Here is a 25,931-nt window from a genome sequence, read left to right as displayed (position 1 = left end):
GCACTGTGCGACCTCTCTAGACTGCTACTTTCTTGCATTATCCCTGGCTTCAAATCCCTCCACATCTACCCTTGGTGACTCTCTAATCTCCATCTCTCCTCTACTTTTTCTTATTGATTTATTTATTGTATTTAATGGAGGTGCTGAGTATTGAACCCAGGACCTCGTGCATGCCAAGCACACGCTTTATCACTGAACTATACCCTCCTCACCTCCTGTACTTCTGATTCTTGTTTCCATTGGCCTGACTTTAAAGGACATATTAAATTCCAATAAATATTTGTTAAATAAATGAACCAAAGAAGTTATATTTTCCTTTAACTTTTTCTTACTCTCTTTTGGACAAATTGCCAATCATCTTTTCTTTGCATACCAACATACCAGGAACTCTTAACACTACATGAAATGTGACCTGAGTGTTACAATTTGAAACTCTTAAGGTAATCAGAATAATAAGCAGCCCTGATATAATGTAGGTGATGTTCCACCAGGTATTGAAAGACTGACTTGGCAGGTAGTACAGTGTTCTTGAAAGTCACCTGCAGTATTTCTACTGGATCTCAATGTCATGGATAAATATCCAGTGTAATTCTAGTAACATGAATAATGTTCTCCACTCACTCACCAGGTGCCAATGAACTGGCTGTGCAGAAAGCAAAGGCAGAAATCACCAGGCTCATAAAAGAAGAACTGATCCGGCTGGTGAGTGAAAACCTCAAGGAATATATATGATAAATACAAATGATAAATGTATAACTTGATGAATTTTCACAAAGGAAGCACACTGATGTGATCACTGCCCAGATGAAGAACTATAGAACATCCCAGAAGCCCTGCTTATATGCCCCTCCTTCATTGTCTCCAAATGTAACATTATTCTGACTTTTAGAAAACATCACAGATTAGTTTCACCTATTTTTGAACTCCATATAAATGGAAATCAAAAGCTGTGTACTCTTTTGTATCTAATTTCTTTCACTCAACATTACTTTGAGGAAATCAATCTATGTTGTTCCATGTGGCAGTAATTAATTCTTTTAATGGCTCTATAGTATTTAAGTGTGTGAATATACCACAGTTAATTTAAGTTTTAGACTTTGAGGTCATTTTAGTTTTTGGTTTTTATGAATAACAATTCTGTGAACATTCTTCCATGTCTCTTTGTTACACATTAGTATGATATACTCTTGGGTTTTTTTTTTTTTTTTTTTAATCTTGGAGTAGAATTGCTAGTTATTGGGTATGTGTAGGTTAGCTTTAAGTATTTTTCAGCTTAGGTAAAGACTCAATTTGATTTTGGAAAAAGCAGTCTCTATTATAGACCACCTTTCTGAAGGAGGCAGACATTTCCCTGTGTCTTCAGTGCCCGTTGGAGCTTGTAAACTCCCTACAATGTGCACACTGGGATGAGGATCCTTTGAAAGGAAATTTTTTTCTTTCTTTAAGGATCTATTTTTGATGGCTTTTCTAAAATTTCCCTTACAGAACATTTTTTGGGGTTAAATAAGAACTTTAAAGAATAGAAGCTTCATAAAACAAGAATAAAAACAAGCTTTAAATCAAGTGCTTTAAGATTTTCATCAAGGAGTGATAGAAAAAGAATGCCACCACTATTAAGTTGGTTCAAAATGATTGTCAAAGAGTAGTCAAGTGAGCGCAGAGAAATGACGGCTGAAGAGTTCTTTCTTCTCAATATAATAGTATTAATTTAAAAATTTTAAATATCTGGTGATTTCTGTTTGTAAGGGAAATTAACATGTTTCTTTTTTCTTTTCTTTTTCTTTTGTGTTACAGCAAAATTCGTACCAACCAACAAATAAAGGAAGATACAAAGTTTTATAAAACATCTGGAAAAAACTTTTTACCTGTGCTGGTCTGTGATACAGGTGGCAGTTGTCTGCAGTTTACATTGTATTTTAAATTAAGATTTTTATAGTTCTGTCTTGCTGATTTTTTAAATACAAGAAACCAGTGTTTACTAAAGAAATCTTCATTCAGTAAGTACCCCCAGAATTATCAAACTATATTTAAAGCAGGCCTCTTTTCAGAGTACAATGTTATTTAATGTGAAACTTAATTATCATTATTTTAAATATCTGGATAATATTCCAGAAGTTTAAGAAAATTGAAATATTTGGACTTTACATTGAAGGTAATAAAGTATACAGGTCGCTAAGGGGCTAGTCACCTTATCTTGCAATGAAATTGTAATCATCTCTTCAGAAAAGATAAAATTCTCTAATTTTGTATCCCCATCTTGAGCTTAAATCTTAACAAAGTGGAACAGTATGAACTGGATTTAAGAATGCTACAATAGAATTTTTACAAAATGGGTTCAGACTTTTTGTTTCAATTTTTATCATCACATATGGGCAATAGTTGGACTGCTTTTTGGTTTTGTAAAATTAAAAGATTTGTAGTATAAGATTTTTTGCATTTCTTTACACTGTGAAGAGTTTTGGTATTTACTGCTTTTAGGTTCCCCTTACAACCTCTGGCTCTATGCCTCGCTACTAACTCTTTTCTGATCTTTCTTAAAACAAAGGATTTGTAGCTTGTAAATATTAATATCATTGGTTCTCTTCCTTTAAAGTGTTTGTTTATACATCTGTACATATAAACACCCTACTAATCTGATTTTTAATCTGATTTTTCTTTAGGATTATTAAGTAGGTTGTGAATTTTCTTTCTTAAGAATTTTCAATCATAATGGTAACCACATTTTAGATTTTAAGCAGCCCTCAGTGAAATTTAGTTCACAAAGAATCATAAATTATATTTTTGAGCCCTCATATATATTTCCTGAATAGTCTAATTTAAATTATTATAATTGGATCACCTAATGTTCTTTCCAGGACTCCTGGTGTGGTAGAACTTCATATTGTTGTCACTTCTTGAAAAAAAATGAAAGTTTCATGAGTTAAATAGATGTATTTCTTAAATTAAAAGACACACATATTTCTTTAAATATTCTTTGAGTTTTTAAAAAAGAAAAAGAACCAAAGCATACTATAGCTGTTAAATCATTTTAATAGTACATTAGGTAGTTAGAATGACAAGGAGTTATTAATCACTATTTCTTCAGTATAAAGTTATCCTTAATAAAAAACTAAGGTGTAACTGGGAAATATTTTTGGATTCCTCTCATACCCACTTTATTTCTTAGAGGAAGAAAACAGAACACATGTAACAACAGAACCAAATAAACCATTTACTCTGAAATTTCAGGCATCTTGGGCTCCTTTTTTCCCCCCAGTTTATTTATTTGTTGATTTTTATTACCTAGCGATAGTTTGTTTTCTTTGATAGAATATGTGGCAGTCTCACATTGGTTACAATTGGTGCTCCCTTCAGCATGCTGGATCACTTGGAGATTCAGAGTGTTACATCATTTTAGCATTACTACCTTTATGTTTGTATATCTAGTTATAATAAGCCACTGATAGTATTTTGTTCTACAATGAAACATTTCTGCTATTATGTTTTTTAGTGTCACACTAAAATTTTGATTTTTAAAATTTGAATGATGTACAGATTCATTTGTTTTTAATGCAATATCAATATTTGCTCATGTTTTCTAAATTCCTTATAAAATAAAGTTAATTTAGTGTGCATTTTTCCTAAAATTATGTTTGCTGTAATGTTTTCTGCTGCTTACCTAATTTTGTTTACAGTGCTTGGCGTGTGAAGGAACTATTATGCACTATATCTTTATTAAAAAATTCTACTAACTTACTGCCCAGTACATATAGTTCTATCCAAAAATATCTTCCTGAAGAAGTGTCTTTGTCTTTGATGGTGTTTGTATTTTCATGAGATAGACAGGCTATAGGTGAAATAATAGGTTCATGTGCCACTTGGTGTTTTATCACAGTGACTACTCATTCTTACAGAATGAAAATATAGAATGAAATTATAATGGCTAAGTTCTCTTCAATCCTTTTACATACTTTATTATCTGATATATTTCATGTCTTACCAGCCTTGTGGGTGTGCAAATGGTGTTCAGCTGATAGTCACAGTGCACTTGTGACTGCCAGTCCTGCCTTTGAGGAAAGCAGCCCCTACATGCAAAGAAGTTTTTGTTTGAGCAGAAGCAGCTCTTAAATACCTGGAATTTATAAATTCTATGAAGCCTGCTGTAGAGTCTGCTTCTAATTAACACATCAGTACCTTAAGAATCATACACTAAAGAGCAAATCCTCCATAGCTGTAACTTGGCTTTGTGTAGGCTGTTTTCCCTATGATGCCTTGCTTTGGTTTATAAAAACCATCAGCTAAGGTCCTTTAGTGGTAGATAACATAGCATTTGTTTAAGATAGGAGCAGGGGGGAAATAGTTCAAATGAAGTCTAGGGTAAAAAAACTACATTCCGTTTAGTAAAATGCCCCATTTTGGTGCTTTATAGATGATGGATGCTAAGTTCATATGGCAGGCATGAGTTATTAGTGGCTAGTACCAAGAGTCCATGAGAGTACTCTTTGTAGAATTGTCTGGAGCTACCAGTTGTTTATATTTTGGTATATGGTTTTATGTAAGAGTTACAATCTGTTGACATTTTCTTATGCCTTCTGCTTCTGGCATGGAAAACTGAAGTTAATCTTTAAAAAAGATGTGTGTAAATATAAAGAGAGAGAAGGAGAACAAATGAATACGTGTAGAGAAGTGGAGGGGAGGTCTTAACATTTTATTCAATTTACATGTTTTAACTATCAGAAAAACTTACTAAAATCTCATTGGAGATTTGGACTATAACAACATCTTATACACTGCTTAATGAAACATGTGCTCTGTTCTTAGGCCAGCTCTGTGGGGCTAAAAGTGGCTACATTTCCCCCACTAGATGAAGATTCCTTGATGTACTACGAATTGCAGATATTTGAAGGTCCTTTTTTTTTTCTGTATCAACTTACAATTTTCCTCAAGCAGGAGTCCAAGTAGAAATGTGAAGAAAAACTGTAAACAAGTGTATTCTTTGCAGTATCCCACAGTATCAATGGTTTCACCTTTCCAGGGCCTTATGCTTAACTGGTATGTATATATTTGTAAGTACATACTGTCAAATCACAGATCTCATCACTGGTGAGGAATTTTCTTTTGATTATTTTTCTTGACCTGTTCTCTTCCAATGTGGTATCAGTTTATAGAAGTTGATGATTTTGAAGCTCAAGCTGTTAAAAAGATACCCTAAATTTGCATTTACTTGTTCTTTTGCTGGGGATGGGGGGGAGGGGTGTGAAATTAAAAAAGCAAGTTTTAACCCCTTTGGAGAACTGAAACTCAGAGCTACTCTCTCAGATATTATTAGGATTACTGTAAAAGCTAGAGTTTCAGAATTTTGTTAAAAAATCCTAATTATTTTTGATATATGGAAATAGGTGGTAATCTGTGTTTTCAATATTAGTCCTCTTTCACAATTTTGCCTACTATAGAATAAAAATTGTGAGGACTCAATATAAAAAATGTGCTCTTTGTCCGCAGAAAAAGCATATCACTTGAACTTGGCACTTGGTAGTAGATGGATTTTTTTTGCAGCTTATCAACTCCAGGCATTTCAGCAGCCTTGGATGTTAAGTGTCCTTGGCCTTTATTCCTGATTTCCTACAAGGCTCTCATGTACCTGGGTCTGGCCAGTGCAAGGATCCTTGAAGGTAATATTTTGTCTCCATGCCTTTGCCTGAGGAAGTCTTCTGGAAGCTGAGACTCTCAGAACTATATTGTAGACTTTTGAAGAGGAGTCCTTGCCTTTCAAGCCAGCCCGGAGCCCACGTCTTAGATTTGGAAAGCTCTGTGGAAAGGGCAGGGGAGCTTTAAATAGAGCAGAAGTTTTTACCAATCTAGTGTTGCTATTGTAAGTGTGTCTGGGAGGATAACAATTCTGTGATACACATTCAAGTTTGAAAACCACTGATAATCTTCATTTTGTTTTGTTCTTGGATTTTGACTGCCTATGATCTAAAGCAGTGGTCTCCAAAGTGGAGCACATGTACAGTAAGCCATTGGAAGGCAGGAAGAAAATAGTGGAGCCTTTATTTGTATTTCTTTTTAAATCTCATCCTTTAGATTTATGAGTAGGTTTTATAGTATGTTGTTACATGATATTGTATGTATAGTACTGTTACAGATTTGTATAATAGTTCATATATAGAGTTATGAATAAATTCACATATTGAAGGATACTTGGACAACCTTGAGCATTTGCTTAAATGCTTTAAAATGTCTCAGTTTCATATATAAAATAGAGATATGATAATACCTACCTCAGGGTTATTGTGAGGATGGGATGAAATAATATATATAAAACATTAAAGTGGGAGGAGGGTATAGCTCGTTGGTAGAGTGCACGCTTAGCATGATGAGGTCCTGGGTTCAATCCCCACCTCCATTAAAAATAAGTAAATAAATGAAACCTAATTACCTCCCCCCAAAAAAGAAAACATTAAAGCATATAAAAACAGTGCCTGGCATATGGTAAGTATTCAATAAATATTCTTATCATTACAATAGGTGAATGGGGGTGCGTTTTTTTATGCTATCTTTCAGTATAGCTATACTTTTCAAAATTGCTATAGGTTGTGTGCCTAGCAAGGATAGTCAGTGGCTACTGATAAACTAAAATCTAGAGAAGTTAAGTTCATTTTTCCTATGGATGTCTTTCAGTTCAGATGTATAGAGTTTAAGAACACGTTGCCTCAGTTGAAAGGTCTTAGAGGCAGCCATTTCCCACTCTAGTCAGATATTCCTTTTATGGCCTTTTGCATTTATACAATCACCATTTATCAAGCGTAATCTTATTAACTTGTGGTTTAGCTATATGATCTGGTCTATCCTGGGTCAGGCTGAGGCTGCTGGAGAATGAATGAAAAATGTTGGATTTGAGTCCAGTTGTATTTCAAAGGTGTACACTTTTGAAGAAGAAATATTGGGAGATAAGTCAAAAAGTGTGACTTTAAAAGTGTACTCTTGCTGCAAATGAAGTGATGATAAATGGATATGCTAAATGGATATGCTCTTAAAAAAGCCTTTACTTTCAGCACTAGTTGTACATTCTACCCTTATTGTGTGTACTATATAGTATAGCACCTCAGTAAGACCAACCTGACATAATTATCAGAAAACACCAGATCACTGCATTTAACACTGTCTGATTATTCGAGTTTTTGTCTACCTTACCAGAATGTAAACTTCCTGAGGTCGGGAACCATGTCTGTCCTGCATTCCTAGTACTCTCAATTTAATAAATATGTGCTGAATTGAGTTGACTAGTTCCTTGTCCATAGTCACACAGTAAGTGGTAGGTAGACTGAGGATTTAAATCCACATCCTCACCTATTATCTCATTTAATTTCACAGCCCTACAAGTAGGACATTATTTTCATTTCACACATAGGGAAACTCTTGGAAAGAGCAGTGACTTGCCCAAGGTACCGTAGAAGGTGAATGGCAAAAAGGCATTCAGATCCAGGAATGTCTGACTTACTCTTTTCCTTTGGCTACTTCTCCACTGGGCCTGCAAATCATTTGACCATATTAGTATTAACATTTTCTTCTTAACTGGCTTTATGTACAAATGCCACTTCACATGAAAGTTCAGAGTTATGGATCTGGAACAGTCATGATACGGTATGGGAGCACTACAATGCATTCTCACATTTTACTTGAATAAAAAAGAAATCTTAGAGAAAACTTATTTTAAAAAGTTTTTTGTAAGGCTACTTAATATGTCTTCATGTACATATTTTAGCAGTTTTCCATATTGCTTTTTCCTTTTTTATATGAACAATACTAATATGATCAGTCCTGTTTTCTAGTATTTTATAGGAGTAATTGGTTAGAATGGCCTTTAGAATCATGTTATGAAACCCTGCCTGCCAGAAAATGATTGAGCTTGCATGTTCTGTGTGCTATATTTGTTTCCCTCCTGGCTTGTTTATTCACCCAGAAAAGTTGCTCCTCCTCTGTTTCCTACCAGCAGCAGCACTGGGCCAAGTGCTGTGCTCACGGTAGAATTCAGTGATAAGAATTCTCTTTTCAAATAGTCTTCATTGTGTGAGCAAAAGGGACAAGCACCTGAGTCTTGCCTCTTCACGCTGTCTAATGAAGTGTCTTCCTCTCAGCAGCCTTCCAATTCTGGATCTTCTCCTTTCCGACATCTTCACATTAACGGAAGGAAGAACTGGAGAAACTAATCCTTTCTGTTATGTGGCTTGTGTGGGGTGATGGGTATGCTGGAAATCTCAATAGCTACATAAAAGGAGGGATTTTGTAAGCATACTACTTCTTGTCCCATCCTTTCCTGTGACGGTGGAATGAAGAATATGGTAATTCAGAGGAGGTCATAGATAGGAAAACTTTAACTAAACTTCTAATTAGCCTCACAAAATGAGGCTTTTCATTATCACACGGTCCAAACACCCCATACATATTATTTGAATACTCCCCACTTTATTTGCAGGTGGAGGTCTCACCTCCCCCATCCATAAGTAACTAAAGGGCAGAGACAGGCCTTTGAATATGCTTTGGGCAGCCCCAAGGACAATCAGGCATTAATAAATCTTGCTGCCAACAGTGGTTAAAAGCACAGTTTCTGGGAACAACATTGCTGGTTTCAACTCCTGACCACCATGTATTCTTAGTCCTGTAATCTGAGGAACGGAGTCAGCAGAAGTTCCAGCAGCACGGTAGGGAACTCCGCTCTAGAGCTGCACCGGAGCCTAAATAACTGTCTTAAGCCCCGCCTCCTGCCCGTCCTCACGCCGCGCAAGCGCAGCCAGGCACCTCGGGCTCCTCTCCCTAAGCTTGCGAGCTGGTCGGCGGCGGGAGATTGGTTTTCGCGGTCTGCGTCTGCGTCTGCGTCTGCGTCTGCGTCTGCGTCTGCGTGCGCGGTCTTCGCGAGCTCGCGCACGCCGCTCCTCGCAGTACGGGGCTGTGGCGGCCTCTTGCTTCTGCGTCCCGGTCAGGACCCTGAGCGGTGGCCGCTGTCGGAGCTAGGAGCCAGTGTCCGCCTAGCCGCCGCCACCCTCGCTTCCTGCCCCTCCGTCCTGGGCTCTCCGCGCGGTGCAGAGGCGCCGGGCTGGGAAGGGAGAGGCACTAGCGTGAGGTTCCCAGCCGATGGGCAACCCTTGGCCGCGCTGAGGGGCCGGGCTACTAGCGGCTGAGGTAGGTGGGCGCGCGGGGGTTTGTCAGACTGGCCGGGAGCAGAGTCCGGGCGGCGGGCGCTTGTGGAGAAGGCAAGGAGTGGGCGAGAACGGGGGCCTAGCCCGCCGGTGAGGAGAGGTCTCCGACCCGTGCCTAGTGAGGGGCTCTGGCCTAGCCCAGAGCGAGGCCTCGGACGTAGCCTGCTCTTCCCCAGGTTTGGCGCTGTTACTGGGGGGAAATTCCTCCTGCGGCGGGGGAGGGGATCACCCTTTCTTCTCTTCAAGAGGTCACAATCCGCAGTCCTCCCCTCACCACTGTAAATAAAAGTCTGCCGCCTTCGAGATGGACGTCTACATGGAGTGGCCTGTGGACTTCTGCAGCCTGCAAGACTCGTAGTGCACGGACAGCGGGCTATCAATTTCGGTTATCGGGGGTACACAACCCTTTCTCTAGTGTGGGTGTGTATCTTCCACAAAGTTGTTATTACTAGTATGTTAATAATCGCTTTCGGGCCAACAGGTAATACATTTCTAAATGCCTCATGTTAAGAAAGGATTTTGGCACCGGAAAACTGTGCCATGGGCACAATTAAGGAGTAGAAAGAAGACAAAGAAGGCCGTTATTTATGTTCTTTCCTAGTATCAAAACTTTCCGTGGTGGGGCCGGATGCAAGGCTACTGGCATTTGTTTTCGCTTTTGCTGAATAGGCTGAGTGATTGAGATGGATCACAAATGGACTTTAATTTAGAATTATAAAATCGTATATGATTCTATATAATCGTTAAAGCCAAATGACCTGAAATAAATCTCTGAAAATTGTGTGTTACTTGCTCTTTGGAAGAGTACGAAACTTGAATTTTTTTAAAGGAAGGTTTTCTCCGTGTTTAAAAAGCTTCTTGAATGCTTTGTGAATTTACTAGAAATAGTTATAGTTCTTTATGTTGGCAATAATGACTGCCACATTCAAGAGAAGGGAAAGGAATTATTACGTAAAGAACGGTTTAAACACCCAGTAAAACAGCTTCAGGTATGGCAAATTTTAGCATATGCTTTAAGAATTCTAATTTAGTCATAGTTAAAATATATAGAAACCCCTAGTTGACTCCCTTATGTTCAGTGAAATAGTTTAAAAGGTAATTAGGTGGAGAAGGCTATTGCTCAGTGGTAGAGTGCATGCTTAGCATGCATGAGGTCCTGGGCTCAATCCCCAGTACCTCCATCAAAATAAATAAATATCCCCCCCCCAAAAAAAAACCCCATAAAAATAAAAAGTAACTAACTTTTGCTAGTCTACACAGTCTGTTCTGTACTCTGGGATTTCATTCAGTCCAAACTTCCTAGAAATGTAATATTCATTCTGATACTGTTAAGATACGTGACCTGCATGCTTTCAGTGAACTCGGTATTATAGAATGGGAAGAGTCTTTCAAGAAAGAACAGTTAGCTGGCCAGCCCTGCGGTGGGAGTAGGGAGGCATTATTAAGTGTAGGATTAATGCTTGTATATGCACAATGTGCATGCAGACATACAAATTCTGCACGCGTACACGTGTGTATAAGTATAATGGTTGTGCACATAAGGATCTAACATGGGTGCTGACTCCCATGTTAAAAAGTTGAAATCTGAAAGTAAAAAAGCATTGGCTTTAGCTGTTTCTTCTTTTAGTTAACTATTTACATGGGTAACAGTAATAGTAAATTTCTTGTCTACTTATTTGTCGGTTACTGAGTAAGCAGAATACTGTACTGATTTCTTGGCAGTAGCAGGGAAGGAAAATACAGAACATATAGAAGACTTGCCCTTTAAAAACGTTCTTTAAGTCAATATCTTGTTGTCTTCCCTGAGATATACAGCTTTACTCCTGTTTTGTGTCCTGGTGCTTAGAATAATGTTTTGCATGGAGTTGGCCCTCAATAAATGTGAGCTATGTCAGAAATAAATTAACATAATATGAACCAAATGCATAAATTCCTAGAGAAGATGAAAGGAATTGAAGATGGGTGAATTTTCTTTTTAATTGAAGGTCTACTTTTTAAATGGTCTGTTTTTCTTCAGTGTTGTTGGTATCTGAATAAAGGATATATGGCAGAATGTTGCTTCTGAAAGCCTGACATAATGTTAAGCTGAGAGTATATATCCTGAGTGCTAATAGGTGGTGAATATTCTGGTATATTAAGAGAAAATGAACTTAAAGGAAGTAAGGTACGGAGTGAAGGCTTTGGTAAGTTAGTGATAGGAACTTAAAAGGCATGAACTATAAGGCAGTGAAGCAGATTATAGGAAGAAACATTTTCCCCCTTTACTGGTAGTGCTTGCTACCTGTGGAAGAGAGCGTGTATCTTTGTACCTCTTTTTACTACAGCTTTCCAGCAGGGTGATTTCTGAATAATAAAACTGAAAAGGGGGCCTTTTTTTCTCTTAAAATCTGCTTAAAGGTCTGAGTCTTCGTATTTGCTTGTGGTCCAACTTCATTGGCAATAAACTAGTATTCTGATTCCTACTTAATTCTTACTGTACTTCTCAATCAGTTTATAACTTGAAGAGGAAAGGAATGTGATTGGTCCCTTCACAAATCCCAATGTTGGCTTTCTTTCAGTTTGGAAAACAAATCCATTTGCCTTCAATGTTGTCGATTTTATCAACAGAAAGGTTTTGTGGATATTTCAAGAAGTTACCTACTTTATGGAAAGCCTGACATAATGTAAGCTGAGAGTATATATTCTGAGTATTTGGAGAGGTTGGAGCTAAAGAGGTAAATAAAAACTTTAATGGGAATGTTTTAAATTGGGTCTTGTGTTTTTATTTTAGTACTCATGATAAGTGGTAGATTTTGCCCACCAGGGAATATTTAGCAATATCTGGAAAATATTTTGGTTGTCACAATTTGGAAGGGGAAAGAACAGGGTATGGCTACTGACATCTGGAGGGTGGAGTGGGTAGAGGACAGGGATTGCTCCTAAGCATCTTGAAATGCACAAGTCAAACTCCCCCACCACCCCCGCCAACAAAGAGTCTGACCCAAATGATAGTGCTACTATTGAGAAACTGTATAGTTTTACATTATACTGAAATTGTTGGTTCTGAATTCAGATTATCTGTGTTTGTATTTGACTTTACAATTTCCTAATGTGTGAACCTGGCAAGTTGCTTAAAGTTCCTGCCTCAGTTTCTATGAAAAAGCTAATAGTATGTTCCTTATAGAGTTGGGTTATAAGTGATGATTAAATCAGATGGTGTGCAAAGTGCCAAGCTAATTATTACCTGGCATGTAAAAAACTGAAAAGCTGGTAACTTTCTGCTTAATACTACTTCATTTGGAACACATCTTGATGATCTCTTCCTATTTTTCATCTGAAATTAGACTTTGAGTAAATGAAGTGATAATTAATAATCTAGTTCTCATTATATCCTTGGGGAATGAGTGAAGAATTTACTCCTTTTAATATTTGTGTTTAGTTCAGTCTTGTTTTATGTTTTCAAGTCTATAGGGCTTCTGCCATAAACAAGTAACTTCTCCAGGGGAGGGCTCAAGTGCTGGAGTACATGCTTAGTGTACACAAGTGTTCAATCCCCAGTACCTCCTCTAAAATAAATAAATAACTTAACCTAATTACCTCCCTCCCCAACAAAAAAACAAGTAGCTTCTCATTGTAAATGTTTTTTCTTCACAGTTAAGATTTTAAGCTAGATGACCAAAAAGAATAAAACATGCCAAAAAGAATAAAATATACACACATCCATACATAGATAAAATTTAAAAAGAAAGTTTTAAAAATGAAAAAAAGAAAAACAAAGAAATAAGCTAGCTGGCTAATGGCCCTACTCTATCTCTGTTGATCCTCAGCAAATATTTAGTAATTTAACTGAATTCAGTTGTTTGACTTGATCCCCATTTCCTTTTGCCTTTATAAACTGAAATAAATTTACAGTGGTTTTGGCTCACATTAATTATCTATTCTTAGCTTCTGTAACTATTTTCATAACCAAGGTTTTGGTGCAATTTTACATTTATGAAAGGTGCAGGCAAACATCTAACAACTTGGGGCTAGACCTAAATATACATTTGTGACTCTTTCTGAATCTGAATTGAAACCTGTATCTTTGTTTTTTGTTTTTTTTAACCTCATTGAAATATAATACTGTAGTCTATATAAACTTATTTTCTGTGTGTCTAAACGATATGGCTATTTAGAGTTGGCTTGTTATAGTGGTGGTTATAATACATCCTTTATGTAATAGAGAATTCACAGGGATCCTTCACAGACAAAACAGACTTTGGACTGTTAGTAAGTCACTGGGCTCTTTTCAGGGAAAAAGATCCACACCATATTTATGATTAAGGGGAAAAGCAGTGTTGTACATTCAACTTTTTGTCTTTGATAACTATACTTGCAAAATATAAATTTTATTTTATTATTATATTTTGTTATATAAGTCTCAGTTGTTTCTATAAATGTTCACTCACATTAGCTAATGGAAACCTCTGTTTATCCTTTATATTGGTACTGCCTTCTGTTTGGATAGATTAGTTTGAAGGGAGTCAGTACCTTTGGCCAAGAGATCATGTTCTTTGCTTGGCACATTCCATCTTTTAAGTGAAACATACACTCAAGATTCTGTATAAATAACACAATTATGATAATGATGAGGAAGTGTCCACCTTGTGGAAACTGGCCAGATCAAAAGTATACATGTGGGAAATATAATAAAAGGCCAAAAGGAGACATTCTAAGAATGTTAGGCAACTGAAAAAAAAAATCATGTTAATAAGAGTTATCTTTGTTACTATCTTTTTAAGATTTAGTAATTTAGAAGAAAAGAGCCTACAAAGTATGACAGATTTATTTTCTACTTATACACTTTCCAGTTCCTAAGCAAAGAACATATGACTAGTAAATCCATGCTATAGTTGAGTTATCTTGTATGGCATTTGTGCCTCCCAGTGATTAAATTGAGAAAAACAAGTATCTTTCAATCTGCTGATGTGTGTTTGTTTATAAGTGGTCTGGAGTCCTGCCTGTCAGCTAATTTTAGATAGCCGGCATAGTTGTTGGAAGACAGACTATTTTCCCTCTAAATGCTGTCATACAGATACATACTTGTATATGTGTATTTATGCATATTTGTCTTTTATTTTTGGTAGAAGATGATGCATCCTGTTGCCAGCAGTAATCCAGCTTTCTGTGGGCCTGGCAAGCCTTCCTGCCTCAATGAAGATGCCATGAGAGCCGCTGATCAGTTTGACATATATTCCTCTCAGCAAAACAAATACAGCCACACAGTCAGCCACAAACCAATGGCTTGTCAGAGGCAAGACCCATTAAATGAAACACACTTGCAGACTACCAGTGGCAGAAGCATAGAGATAAAAGATGAACTAAAGAAAAAGAAAAATCTCAACCGATCCGGTAAGCGTGGCCGACCTTCTGGAACCACCAAATCAGCAGGATACCGGACCAGCACAGGCAGACCCCTGGGAACCACCAAAGCAGCTGGATTTAAGACAAGTCCAGGCAGACCTTTGGGTACAACTAAAGCCGCGGGATACAAAGTCAGCCCAGGGAGACCTCCAGGTAGCATTAAAGCTCTATCCCGTCTTGCCGATCTTGGTTATGGCTGTGGCACCGCTGCTTTTCCTTACCCTATGATGCATGGTAGAGCAGTTCATGGGGTAGAGGAAACCAGCAGCGAGATCAAGCCACCCAATGAGTGAACGAGGCAGGAAAAGAGGGCCAGGTTTAGAAAGAAGATTTTGAATAATCCCAAAGCTTCTTGGTTTTATTTTGACATGATTTTGCAGCCTGGGCTTTCCAAATTTGTTTTCCTGTTTGTTTTTTTTCCCCTGCTTCTGCTCGGAAACTGCCATATGCTGACAGATGCACTCAGGGCATAAGCAGTGGCATTGTATTTATACATAGGTTCAAATGTAACACCTGTTTAAATCATTTTTGCTTTTCCTTTAGAGTTACGGTTGTATCTCATATTTCACTACTACTTTTGGGTCATTCTAAATGGATGCTTTATGTGCTAAACAACTGAAACCATTATACCTGTTAGTTTGTGAAGTAAGCATACATTATGATAAAAATATCTAAGATATTTTTAACTGACGAAACAAAGCAACGTAATGATTCAGGATTACTTGAGGTAATGGCTGTGAGTTTTTATGACATTTATGTGTTCATGAGACAAGACACAGATATTTGTATACTTTGGCATTTACATGGACTTCATAAGTTAAAAATCTTATTTTTAATGTTCTAGGTTTAAGCAGCTTCTTATTTATTGATCTACATGGCATTAGTTGATTTAACCATTATTCTTTAAGAATTCTTTAGTGTTTGCCTTTCATCCACGATAGGTTGTGTATTTTTTAATTGCCTGAGAGCATATACCAAACACTACAAACAATTCGTATTTACAAAAAAATTAAACTTTTTAATAAAAACTGCACATTACATTTTTGGTGAAATACAATGCATTCTGAGAATAGCATATTTAATATAATAGAAAAAGAAACATTCTTAAGGTCTGCATGTAGCTATAGTTATTATGTTTTGCCTTTCATATACTTAGTTTTAAAGCATTATGCTTAAAACACTAATGTTGTTCGTTTATTAAGAACTGTTTTAGTTTTTTCTGAGTTGTGCCATTGCATTAGCACTTACTGTGGTTTCAGGTTTATATCTACCAAAGGGCACAAATTGAATGGTAGACTGTAAAACTGGTATAAACAAAATGTAATTTTCTGACTGTAAGAACCCAAATATTAAGAAATATATAGGAATCCATCTATGCATGAAACATATAAAAAATATGTTGGTTAGTTTAATTAAAAATCTCATTGTGGCTCTAGTGAGACCACTTCATCCAAAACAAAATTTTTTTTCCAACAGTGTTTGCTTTAGAAGCAAGGTAGACAGCAATGAAAAAAACGTATTGGGTAGGTATATATAGTAGGGACAGAGGGAAATCTCTTTTCTTCCTTTCCGAAAGTAATATTCTTTGTTAATATACATTTTATTTATTCTGAATTTGTTCTAAATAAAATAAACTATTATAAACTTTGGATTTGGAAAAAATTCCACTCAACTTTAAAGTTACAATGTATTTGCAAGCTTAAATGCCTTTGAGATTATAATGTAGATTTGAAGGACCCCAAAACTTTAAAAATAATTAAATTTTTTAAAGGGCGCATATTGTGTTATTTGGGCTTGCTCTCAATTAATGCAAACTCTGATTGCAAATGGATGTCATGTTTCATACCTTTTTTATCAGGAAAAAAGCAGCAAGCCTTCAGGTGTTCCAGTGATGCCTGACACAATGAGCTGGACTTTATGCTGCTCTTTACAGTAAGAGGTGTTGCATTGTATGTGGGGACTGTGTGTGCACTGGCATCTAAGACAGTGACCTCAACAATTTTAGTTTTGCACAAACCAGAGAGAACAATGTTGGATAACTTACATATAATCAGTTGTAACATGCTGGCAGCTAAATTGCTATAGGAGTTTCTTCTTGCAGAAACTTAAAATATAAAAGTTAAATAATTTACTCAAAACGGTATAACTTCTGACACAAATGCTTACATCTTTATTCATATGTTCATCTATCCACTTTCATTATGTATCTGTCATTTAGCTGTTTCTCAAGATGATTTTCAGCAGTTGGCTGCTTAGAAATCCTCTTTTGAGTTGCTGAAAACAGTTGGTTAATTAAATGTTCTACCACAGAATTATGTATGTCATTGTCAAGGATTGGTTGCATGTTGTGTTTTATAGTATGCCTATTTGACCTTTCTCTGTCAGTTTATTTTCAGTCCTGATTTTCTTACACATACTCTGCCCTTTCTCCCTACCCTTTCCTACATTCGTTCTCTTTTTTCTTTCTACACCCTCCAGCACATCTACTCAGTAGTGCTGTGCTGTGTGTCAGAAGATAGAGCAGGTGTATTATTGTATAATGAATTTTGTGCACATGTTAATGAAATGATGAAATCAGCTAAAGGAAGTATGTTCATGGCAGTGTTTATTAACATGAGGAGCTATGTCCCAGGAAAAAAGGAGGGCAAATGGCTACTACTTTTGTGAATGGATAACATCATTTAGAAAGGTGAATTTCCTGTTAATGTGAGTAGTTACCTGGAATATTATATCTGTATGCTGATGAGCATCTCCTGATTCTACTTCCTTTTCTCCTTGTGAACAGTTTATTGGTGCCATGTTGAACAGAAAGACAGATATCTAAGTGATAACATGAATGAAGTCTTAAAATATAAAATATTTTTACTTATCTCTAAAGACTACATTGTGCATCTTTTGTAACACTGTCTCTTGTCATGATAAACACTGAAATAGCATGTTAAACAATTGCCTATACTTTAATATAATCAGTAGGGGAAAACTGGCCTTTTCCTCCCACTGAATGATTATTCCTTGAAAGGTAAATTGCTAATTTTATATTGTGTCATTCTGTTCTTCACAAAATAGGTTTCACTATTCTGTATTAAAACTGTTGGTCAGAAATTGATCTGCTATTCAAGTAAGTTTGCTTTACTTTTTTTCTTTAAAAAATATTTTAACATGCCTTATTTATTATTCTTTTATTAACAAATTAGGAGCTAATACAGATGAATTTTTTTTTTTGGCAGATATATCCTTGCATAACTAATCTTTAATGTGGGATGATTTTGATACTATCTTTGGAGTTTTGCACTGGATATATAAAAAAATACTAGCACAGTGTATTGGAAAAAATAAGTATCCAATTTTTAATATTTGGGGATGTTTTAAAAATCAGTGTTTCAATTAGACTAAAAGATTCTTTATATTTTTTATTTACTTTTTAAAAGAAACATCTGTTAAAGTAGTACAAGTAATATTTATTCCAAACTCATGTTTGTGTGAATTTACATGTGTATTTTCATGAAATAAGAATAGAGTTTTCTTTGAATTAAGGAGGGAAAATAATTATCTGGATTTGTTTATTAGTTCAAAAGTGATTCATCCATTGTAAGAAAAACCAGTGTATGAGCTCAAGAAAAAAAAAACAACTTTTATATTCTAAGAAGCTTTAAAAGAACAATTCAGGGGATGTTGACAATAACTGCTACCCTGTCAGTCATTGTCCATATATGCAGTAAAATTTTACGATCCTTTTATAGTAAAATTAAAAGAATTCACAACAGTTGTTCAAAACATTTTTTTTTCTTTGGACATAAAATATTTTGATGCTGTTATGTTTTTGTTTTTATTATAGTTTAACTATATGCTATTAAACTCTAGGATGTATCTAAATCTTTCCTTTGCTTTTTCCCCTTCCCTCCCCCCAAGTAGGTAAATCTGTGTTCTCACATAGAATGTGTTTAATTTTTGGAAAATTTACTCTGATGGTAAATCAAATGTGTGATTTATAGTAATCAGATCACTTTGATTCTTTAAGTTTCACAGTTTCCTTTTTCCACAGATAATTATGGAGAATAATTACCAATTAACTGATTCAAGCACGCTGTCCTCTGCTGTAAAAAGTCTGAATAGATACTGTGTATGTTTTTATGTCCATGAACTTGAGCTACTCGTGTGCAATTATGTGTATGGGAATGGAGTAGTGTTCATGATTTGTATCTATATCATCATATGGATGTATATTTATTAATAAAGTCATTACTTTAAAACCAGTTATGTTTACTACTTTATTTCTTAGCAGAGTATTTTCCAAGCAGGGTAATTAAGAATGGCAACCCTCTTTCATGTTTGTGGGTCTTGTATTTTTCTTGGGTTGTGCTTTCTGAAATCTACCTCTCTATACTTTTTTGTTTTTCTCAAAATAGTAATTATTTATATATTTGTAATTCAAACTTCTAACTTATAAATGGATCTCATTTTCTTCCCAGCATTAAGATACTTCAGGCTAATAGTTCTAAAGGCTTAAATTTAAATGTGATTGATCTTTTTAGTCTAAAAAATTTAGACATTAAATATGGCTAATTTTTTTAACCTTAGGGAGAACAGCATGTGCATTTTTTGTAACTCAAATATTGATGATGTAAAAAGAAAAACACTTCCCCCTAATTATTTGAACCTTTTCCATTTTCTCCGAATCCTGCAGATCACCTAGAACAGACCCAGTGCCTGTTTTTGTAAATAAAGTTTTATTGGAATAGCCATTCCCATTTGTTTACATACTGTCTCTTGCTGCTTTTGCACTACAATGACAGTTAGTAGTTGTGACATAAGGCCTGCAAAACCTAAAATATTTACTGATTATTCCTTTCTTTTACAGAAAAGTTTGCTGACCCCCCTCATCTAGAAGGGTAACTAGAAGTTTGTACCTTTTAAATCCATTCATCCATTAAGTGCCCACCACTGCCACCCATCTGTTGGAACCACCAATCAGTTCTCTGTATCTGTAAGCTTGGTTTTTGTTTTTGTTTTTTGGATTACACACGTGAGATCATTACAGTATTTTTCTTTGACTTACTTCACTTAGTGTAATACCCTTAGGATTCATCTATGTTGTTAGAAATGGCAAGATTTCATTCTTCTTTATGGCTGAATCATGTTTCTATATATAGATAAATGTGTTATATAGATAAAGATTTCTGTGTCTATATATCACATTTTCTTACCTATTTTGTTGATGGATACAAGTTGTTTCCATATCTTGGCTATTGTAAATAATGCTGCCATGAACATGGGAGTGCTTATATCTTTTTGTGTTAATGTTTTCGTTTTCTTCAAATAAATACCCAGAGTGGAATTGTGGGATCACATAGTAGTTTTATTTTTAATTTTTTGAGGAACCTCTATACTGTTTTCCATAGTGGCTGCACTAATTTACATTCCCACTGGTAGTGCACAAGTGTTTGCTTTTCTCCACATCCTCATCAATGCTTGTTATTTCTTGTTTTTTTGATAATAGGCATTCTAACAGGCGTGGAAACCACTCTTGAACATAAAGAATTTGTTACATTTTAAGTAAAAAATACATTTAAGTTAGTAATTTCCCCAAGTTTTCAACTGGCCTAAAAAATTCAATAATCTTAATAACTATTGAACATCTCTACAGTGTAGCAGCTCAAGTCCCTACCCTCAAGGAACCCACAGTGGAAGACAAATGCCTTAGTATGTAGAAATTAAGCTATGTAATGCCAATTTTTATTTGTTCTGAATAAAAATTTTAACATGTTTTATCTCTCAAATTAGCTAATTAATTTTAGCATAGAGCTGTGGAAACTCCAGCCCACCTGCTTAGTCCTAAACTTTAGGCTTGTTTTCAGATGAATTTCAACAGAAAAACTGGTTATTGTGCTTTTTCTTTTTTATCAGGTAAGAGATCATTCATAAATCGTGATGGTGCTGGCTTTTAAATCACGTTGGGAGCTACTTATATGGCTATTGTGCTCCCTCTGTCACATGAAAGAGACAAATAATAACTACAAAATGTTACGCATCCTCAGTATGCCAGGTGCAGAATGGCTGATGACTGAAACTGATTTTTTTGGAGTAACTGTAGGACTGTAACTAAAAGAGCACACATACAAAAAGTGTAAAAATTCTGTTTAAATTTTTATTTTAGAAATAACAAAATTTATACAAAATTTAGTCAAAATAGAGTCAATGACCCTCCATGTGACCATCACCATGCGTCAGTAATTAAAAATTCAAGGCCTGTCTTTTTTCATGTACATCCCCACCTACTCTCTGCCCCACTCAATTGTTTTGAAACAAATTCTCCAATCAAGTAATCCTAAAATATTTCAATAGGTATCTATAACTAATGACTTTCTAAACATACAAGCATGATACTATTATTATTCATTAAAATAATTATTATATATCACCAAGTATCCAAACATAAAGTCGAACTAATTGTCCCATAATTATAAAAATTTTCTTCTAATTGCTAAGTCTCTATATTGAAGTGTAATTTACATATCAAAAAATTTTACCCATTGTAAGTATACAGTTTATTGTATTTTGTATGACTGTCCAATTATCCCAGCATTGTTTGTTTAAAAGGCTATCTTTCCCTCCATTGAATTATTTTGGCATGTCTATTGAAAATCAATTGACCATAATTGTATAGGCTTTTTTCTGGGTTTTCTTGTCTATCCCATTGATCTATATGTTAGTACTTATGCCAATACTACACTGTCTTGATTTCTATAGTTTTATAAGTTTTGAAGTTGGGTAGTATAAGTTTTCTTACTTTATTTTTCTTCCTTAAAATTGTTTTGGCTATTTTGGTCTTTGTATAGATTTGGTCCGTATAGATTTTAGGATAAGTTTGTCAGTTTCTACAGCGCTCTATGATTTTGTTAGGGATTATATTGTATCTATAGATTAATTTGGGAAAATGTGCTATCATAACAGTATTCCAATACAAGAATTTGGTACATCTCTCATCTGCCTAGGTGTTCCTTGATTTTCCTTAGTGATGTTTTATAGTTTTAAGTGTATGAAACTTGCACTTTTTTTGTTAAATTTATTCCTAAGTGTATTATTATTTTTGACAATAATGTAAATGGAATTGCTTTCTTTATTTCACTTTGTTGATACTATATAGAAATACAGTCCATTTTTGTCTACAGATCTTATATCTGACATCCTTGTTAAAACTCACATTAGCTTAGGTAGTTTTTTGGATTATTTCCATAGGATTTTCTACATACAAGATCATGTTATTGGAGAATATAGACAGTTGTTCTTTCTTTCCAAAATATATACCTTTAATTTCTTTTTATTACTTATTGTACTGGCTAGACCCTTCAATACAATGTTAAATAGAAATAGAATAGATATCATTGCCTTCTTCCTGATATTAAGGGGAAGTCTTTCATCATTAAGTATAATGTTAGCTGTATGTTTATGGTAAATGCCCTTTAACAGATTGAGGAAGTTCCCTTTGTTCCTAGTGTTTTGAGAGTTTTTTTAATGATGAATGGGTGTGGGACTTTATAAAATGCTTTTTCTGCACCTCTTGGTTTATTCTACATTATTTTCATGATGGTCAGGATTTCTCTACTTTCAAACAGAAACTGAGAATCATTGACAATAATTTTGGTCCATTAAGTTAAAAAAAATTTTTTTGTATTAATAGGAACTCATGGATTGTAACATACATGATGTGTCTTTTTAAAATTATTTATTTTGTATGCTCAAATTGTTCCATCTTTGGCTAGTAGGAGCTAAATTGGCTCCTCAATCATTTTGGCATAACCCAAGTATTCTTTGTCAGCTTCCTTGTATTTTGGTGTAACCAGATGTTCCAGACTCACAAAAGGTCTTTTGACTTAGTAAGGTACTTTAGGGAAGCAGTATGCTCTGTCTTGAATTTTAGGGTGTATGAGTTTTACAATTGCCTTCATTTTATACAATTGACATTTTACAAAATATTTAAATGGTTTGAAAGAATCCTTAGAATGACAGTATTATCTTTTTAAAAATTTTTATAAACAAAGAATATTTGAAGAAAGATGGGTGAGATAAGGAAGGAAAACAAAGGAAACAAAAAGACACTAGTTTGAAGTACATCATCTGGTCTGAGTTCTGTTCCAGGTAAACTTCAGATTCTAGGGTATCCCTTTGAGCAGAGTGTAGAAGCGTGAGATACAACTAAGCATACTCCTTTTATTTTCAGAATTTAGTCCTTCTCTGCACACTGATGTCTCACCTGTAGCCTGTTTCCTGCTCTGCTAATGCATCCTGTAAGCTTTTCTCTCCCCTCTACCCCAGACACAGCACCCCTACAGTAGCTTCCCAATGAGACCAGAAGCATGTGGATAAATATTTGTTCTTTTTATGGCATTTGCCAAAGTAGCATTTTTGTTGCAATTTGCTTATATGAAGCTAGATTTTGTTGATCTAGCCTTTGTGAAATGTTTGAACCCAGATTTCAAATAGACAGTGACTACTGATAAATGTTTGAACCCTAATTTTGAATAGACATATTGACTACAGTGGCTGTTACAGGACACTCATTGCCTAATTCAGTAATCTATTTGCTTCATATTCCTAATTTTATATTTATAATATATGTTACTTTTCTTTTTATTTCTATGTTTGTAGCAGAACACACTGAATTTAGCAATGGACCTGGATTTGAGTCCCTGCACAGTCATTCACTAATTTATGATCTTTCTCTAGTTGTTGCTTAATCTTGCCAAGCGTCAGAAATAGGTTTGTAGTGAAAATTAAATGAGAATAATGCATTTGCACAATTTGGCATACTGACAGAGTTAGCTTTGGGTTCAAATTCAAGCTCTGCCATTTAATGGGGGACCTTAGGCAAATTACCTTTTTATTTTCTTCATTTTAAAAATGTGTGTAATGCCTATGCCAGGGGTATCCCAAGAACTATATAAAATATATAACCAAACTAGAATACTTAATCCATCACTTGGCATGTTTTAGTATGATAATTTTAATTTTTGTTTTATATTAAAAAAGGCCTTTTAACATGAAAGTATTTTAATAAAATGGAAACAGATGCTGAATTTTTTATTTTGTAAAACTTGCCCATTGATTTGGGTATCTGTATCAGCAGAACACCAGGCAATATCACAAGATATTCTTTTAACCTTCAAATTTTCTGAAGGTTATCTGGAGTGGATGGACCAAAGAAAGAAGAGGAACATCAGTTGATGCACAGTTATTCTTGGAAGGCTTGGCTGTAAGTACTTCCAACACCTGAATGATTTTAACTTCCTTCTTAAGAATTGCATGTGCTGTTTTGGTGTTTTTACTTTTTTAAAAATTTGTGATATAGTTGATGTACAATATTATATGTTACAGGTGTACAGCATAGTGATTCACAGTTTTTAAAAGATATACTCCATTTATAGTTACTGGATTTATTCCCTGTGTTATACAATATATTCTGTAGCTTATTTTATACATAATAGTTTATACCTTTCAATCCCCTACCCCTGTCTGACCCCTCCCTCCTTCCCTCTTCCCACTGATAACTGCTAGTTTGTTTTCTATGTCTGAGTCTGTTTCCTTTTATTTATGTTCACTAGTGTATTTTTCAGATTCCACATATAAGTGATTTTATACAATATTTGTCTTTCTCTGTGTGACTTATTTTACTTAGCATAATACCCTCCACATCCATCCATGTTATTGCAAATGGCATTATTTCATTCTTTTTTATGGTTGAGTAGTATTCCACTGTGTGTGTGTGTGTGTGTGTGTGTGTGTGTGTGTGTGTGTACACAAGATTGATGAGGACTCATCTATGTAATTAGGGGGAAATCTATAGCTTGGACTCAAAATATAAATTTTGGATACCCTTAGTCCTGGCAGTTCCAGTTCACTGGAATTGTTTCAACAAATGGTAGTTGGACAAATTACGACAATTTATATATAAACCATGTTTACTGCATATAAATTTGTAGCTAGTGTAAGGACCCCAAAAAACCACTTGCATATTAATTTGTTTACCAATATACCCAAAAAGATACGTGCAAAACTCCATTAATAGTAGATAACATGGGGTGATGGTGGGGGAGTCAGGAGGAAAAAAGGCATTTAAGTAAAAACATTATATTTCACAAATATATAGTATCTTGTCTTATGTTTAAGTCTTTAAGCCATTTTGAGTTTATGCGTGGTGTGAGGGAGTGTCCTAACTTCCATTGATTTGCATGCGGCTGTCCAGCTTTCCCAACACCACTTGCTGAAAAGACTTTTTCTCCATTAAAATAACAATTTTTAAATCTGCTTTTGTGGGTTAGGAATTTGGAAAGAGCTCAAATTGGACATTTCTAGTTACGGCCCCAGGCAGAAGCAGTTCAATGATGGCCAAAGTTGGAACAGAGTGGGACTAAGATCAGCTCCTGGTGGTGGGCATCTTCATGTAGTGTCAGGGGTTCTCTATGCAAGCTAGTTTGAACTTCCTCAGAGCGTAGCAGCCTCAGGACAGTCCATGTACATACTTCATGGCTCAGAACGCCTGTGCAAACCTTCCAGCAAAAAAGGATAAATCTGTGTAGCCTCAGAAATCATACAGGATTGTTTCATATACTGCTACATTCTGTTGATTATATGTGAAACACAGGCCCATCCAGATTTAAAGGGAGGGGAATTAGATTCTATGTACTGATGTTGCAATGGCAAAATTACTTTGCACAACAGCATGTAGGATGGGGAATGTTAGTGTGGCAATCTTTGGAAAATACACTTTGCCACAGTGATCTGCATGAAAAATACTTGTTTGTTGATGAGAGGGAGGGAGGGAGAGAAAGAGGCCCTCATCATGCATCAGATTAAAAAAAAATCTAGGCAAACCTGTCTAAGGGGCAAACAACACCCAGAGTACAGCTGTGTAGCTGTGCACAACTCCAATTATTATCAGATTCTTGTATGAACAATCCCCAAGCTGTGTAGTGTTGGTGCATAGAGTTCATTACAGCCAAAGGAAGAGGATGTCAACTTTTTCCCCTCCTAGAAATGAAAATAAAATCAAGGTTTTACATCTGAAAGAAATTTTCTCACTGAAAATAAGTGCAGGTGCCCCATACTAGCAAGGCAGTCAAATGTGCTTTCTATCTTGTGGCTGGATTTATTGAGTTGTCATTAGAGAGTGTATATATAGTATTTATCAGAAGATAACAGTTCTACCATCTGTAATGCATCTGTCGAAACAAAACAGTCAAAACACAAACACAGGGAGGAAAAGGACATGATAAAAAGGAAAGAGTAAGTAACCACGGGGGATCCACATTGGAGTGTCCACAGGAGTCCAATCAGCCTCCTTTTCATCAATCCTAAATTCCCGTAATCCTCTGTCCC

The 25,931-nt window shown here is 35.4% G+C and overlaps 2 protein-coding genes across 12 annotated transcripts in view; both read left to right on the top strand.

Moving 5' to 3' along the window:
* The window catches only part of DDX46 (DEAD-box helicase 46), a 52,107-nt gene extending 48,372 nt beyond the window's left edge, over positions 1-3,735 (top strand). For both annotated transcript variants that reach the window (XM_006212798.3, XM_031673046.2), the window contains exons 22-23: positions 629-702; positions 1,795-3,735. In XM_006212798.3, the coding sequence (XP_006212860.1) occupies positions 629-702; positions 1,795-1,842 (122 nt within the window). In that variant the 3' untranslated portion in view covers positions 1,843-3,735. The remainder of the gene's footprint in view (positions 1-628; positions 703-1,794) is intronic.
* Positions 3,736-8,896: 5,161 nt separating this feature from the next.
* C3H5orf24 (chromosome 3 C5orf24 homolog) lies at positions 8,897-18,811 on the top strand. 10 transcript variants are annotated; one of them, XR_012068512.1, is made up of 5 exons: positions 8,897-9,159; positions 14,282-14,711; positions 16,417-16,490; positions 17,625-17,676; positions 18,601-18,811. XR_012068512.1 is itself a non-coding variant. In XM_072957116.1 (4 exons), exons 2-3 carry the CDS (start codon positions 14,285-14,287, stop codon positions 16,455-16,457), a joined length of 468 nt encoding a protein of 155 aa, XP_072813217.1. In that variant the 5' UTR covers positions 8,897-9,159; positions 14,282-14,284; the 3' UTR covers positions 16,458-16,490; positions 17,625-18,811. The 10 variants fall into 10 exon arrangements, 7 of the variants coding, with proteins under 7 accessions (XP_072813217.1, XP_006212859.1, XP_072813198.1 ...); XM_072957116.1 differs by having other exon boundaries at positions 17,625-18,811; XR_012068484.1 differs by having other exon boundaries at positions 14,282-16,490; positions 17,625-18,811.
* Positions 18,812-25,931: the final 7,120 nt, after the last annotated feature.

This window comes from Vicugna pacos, chromosome 3, assembly GCF_048564905.1.
Source record: "Vicugna pacos chromosome 3, VicPac4, whole genome shotgun sequence".
Classification (NCBI taxonomy): Eukaryota; Metazoa; Chordata; class Mammalia; order Artiodactyla; family Camelidae; genus Vicugna; species Vicugna pacos.
Note: the sequence above shows the minus strand (reverse complement) of the source record. Positions and strands in the feature narration are given on the sequence as shown.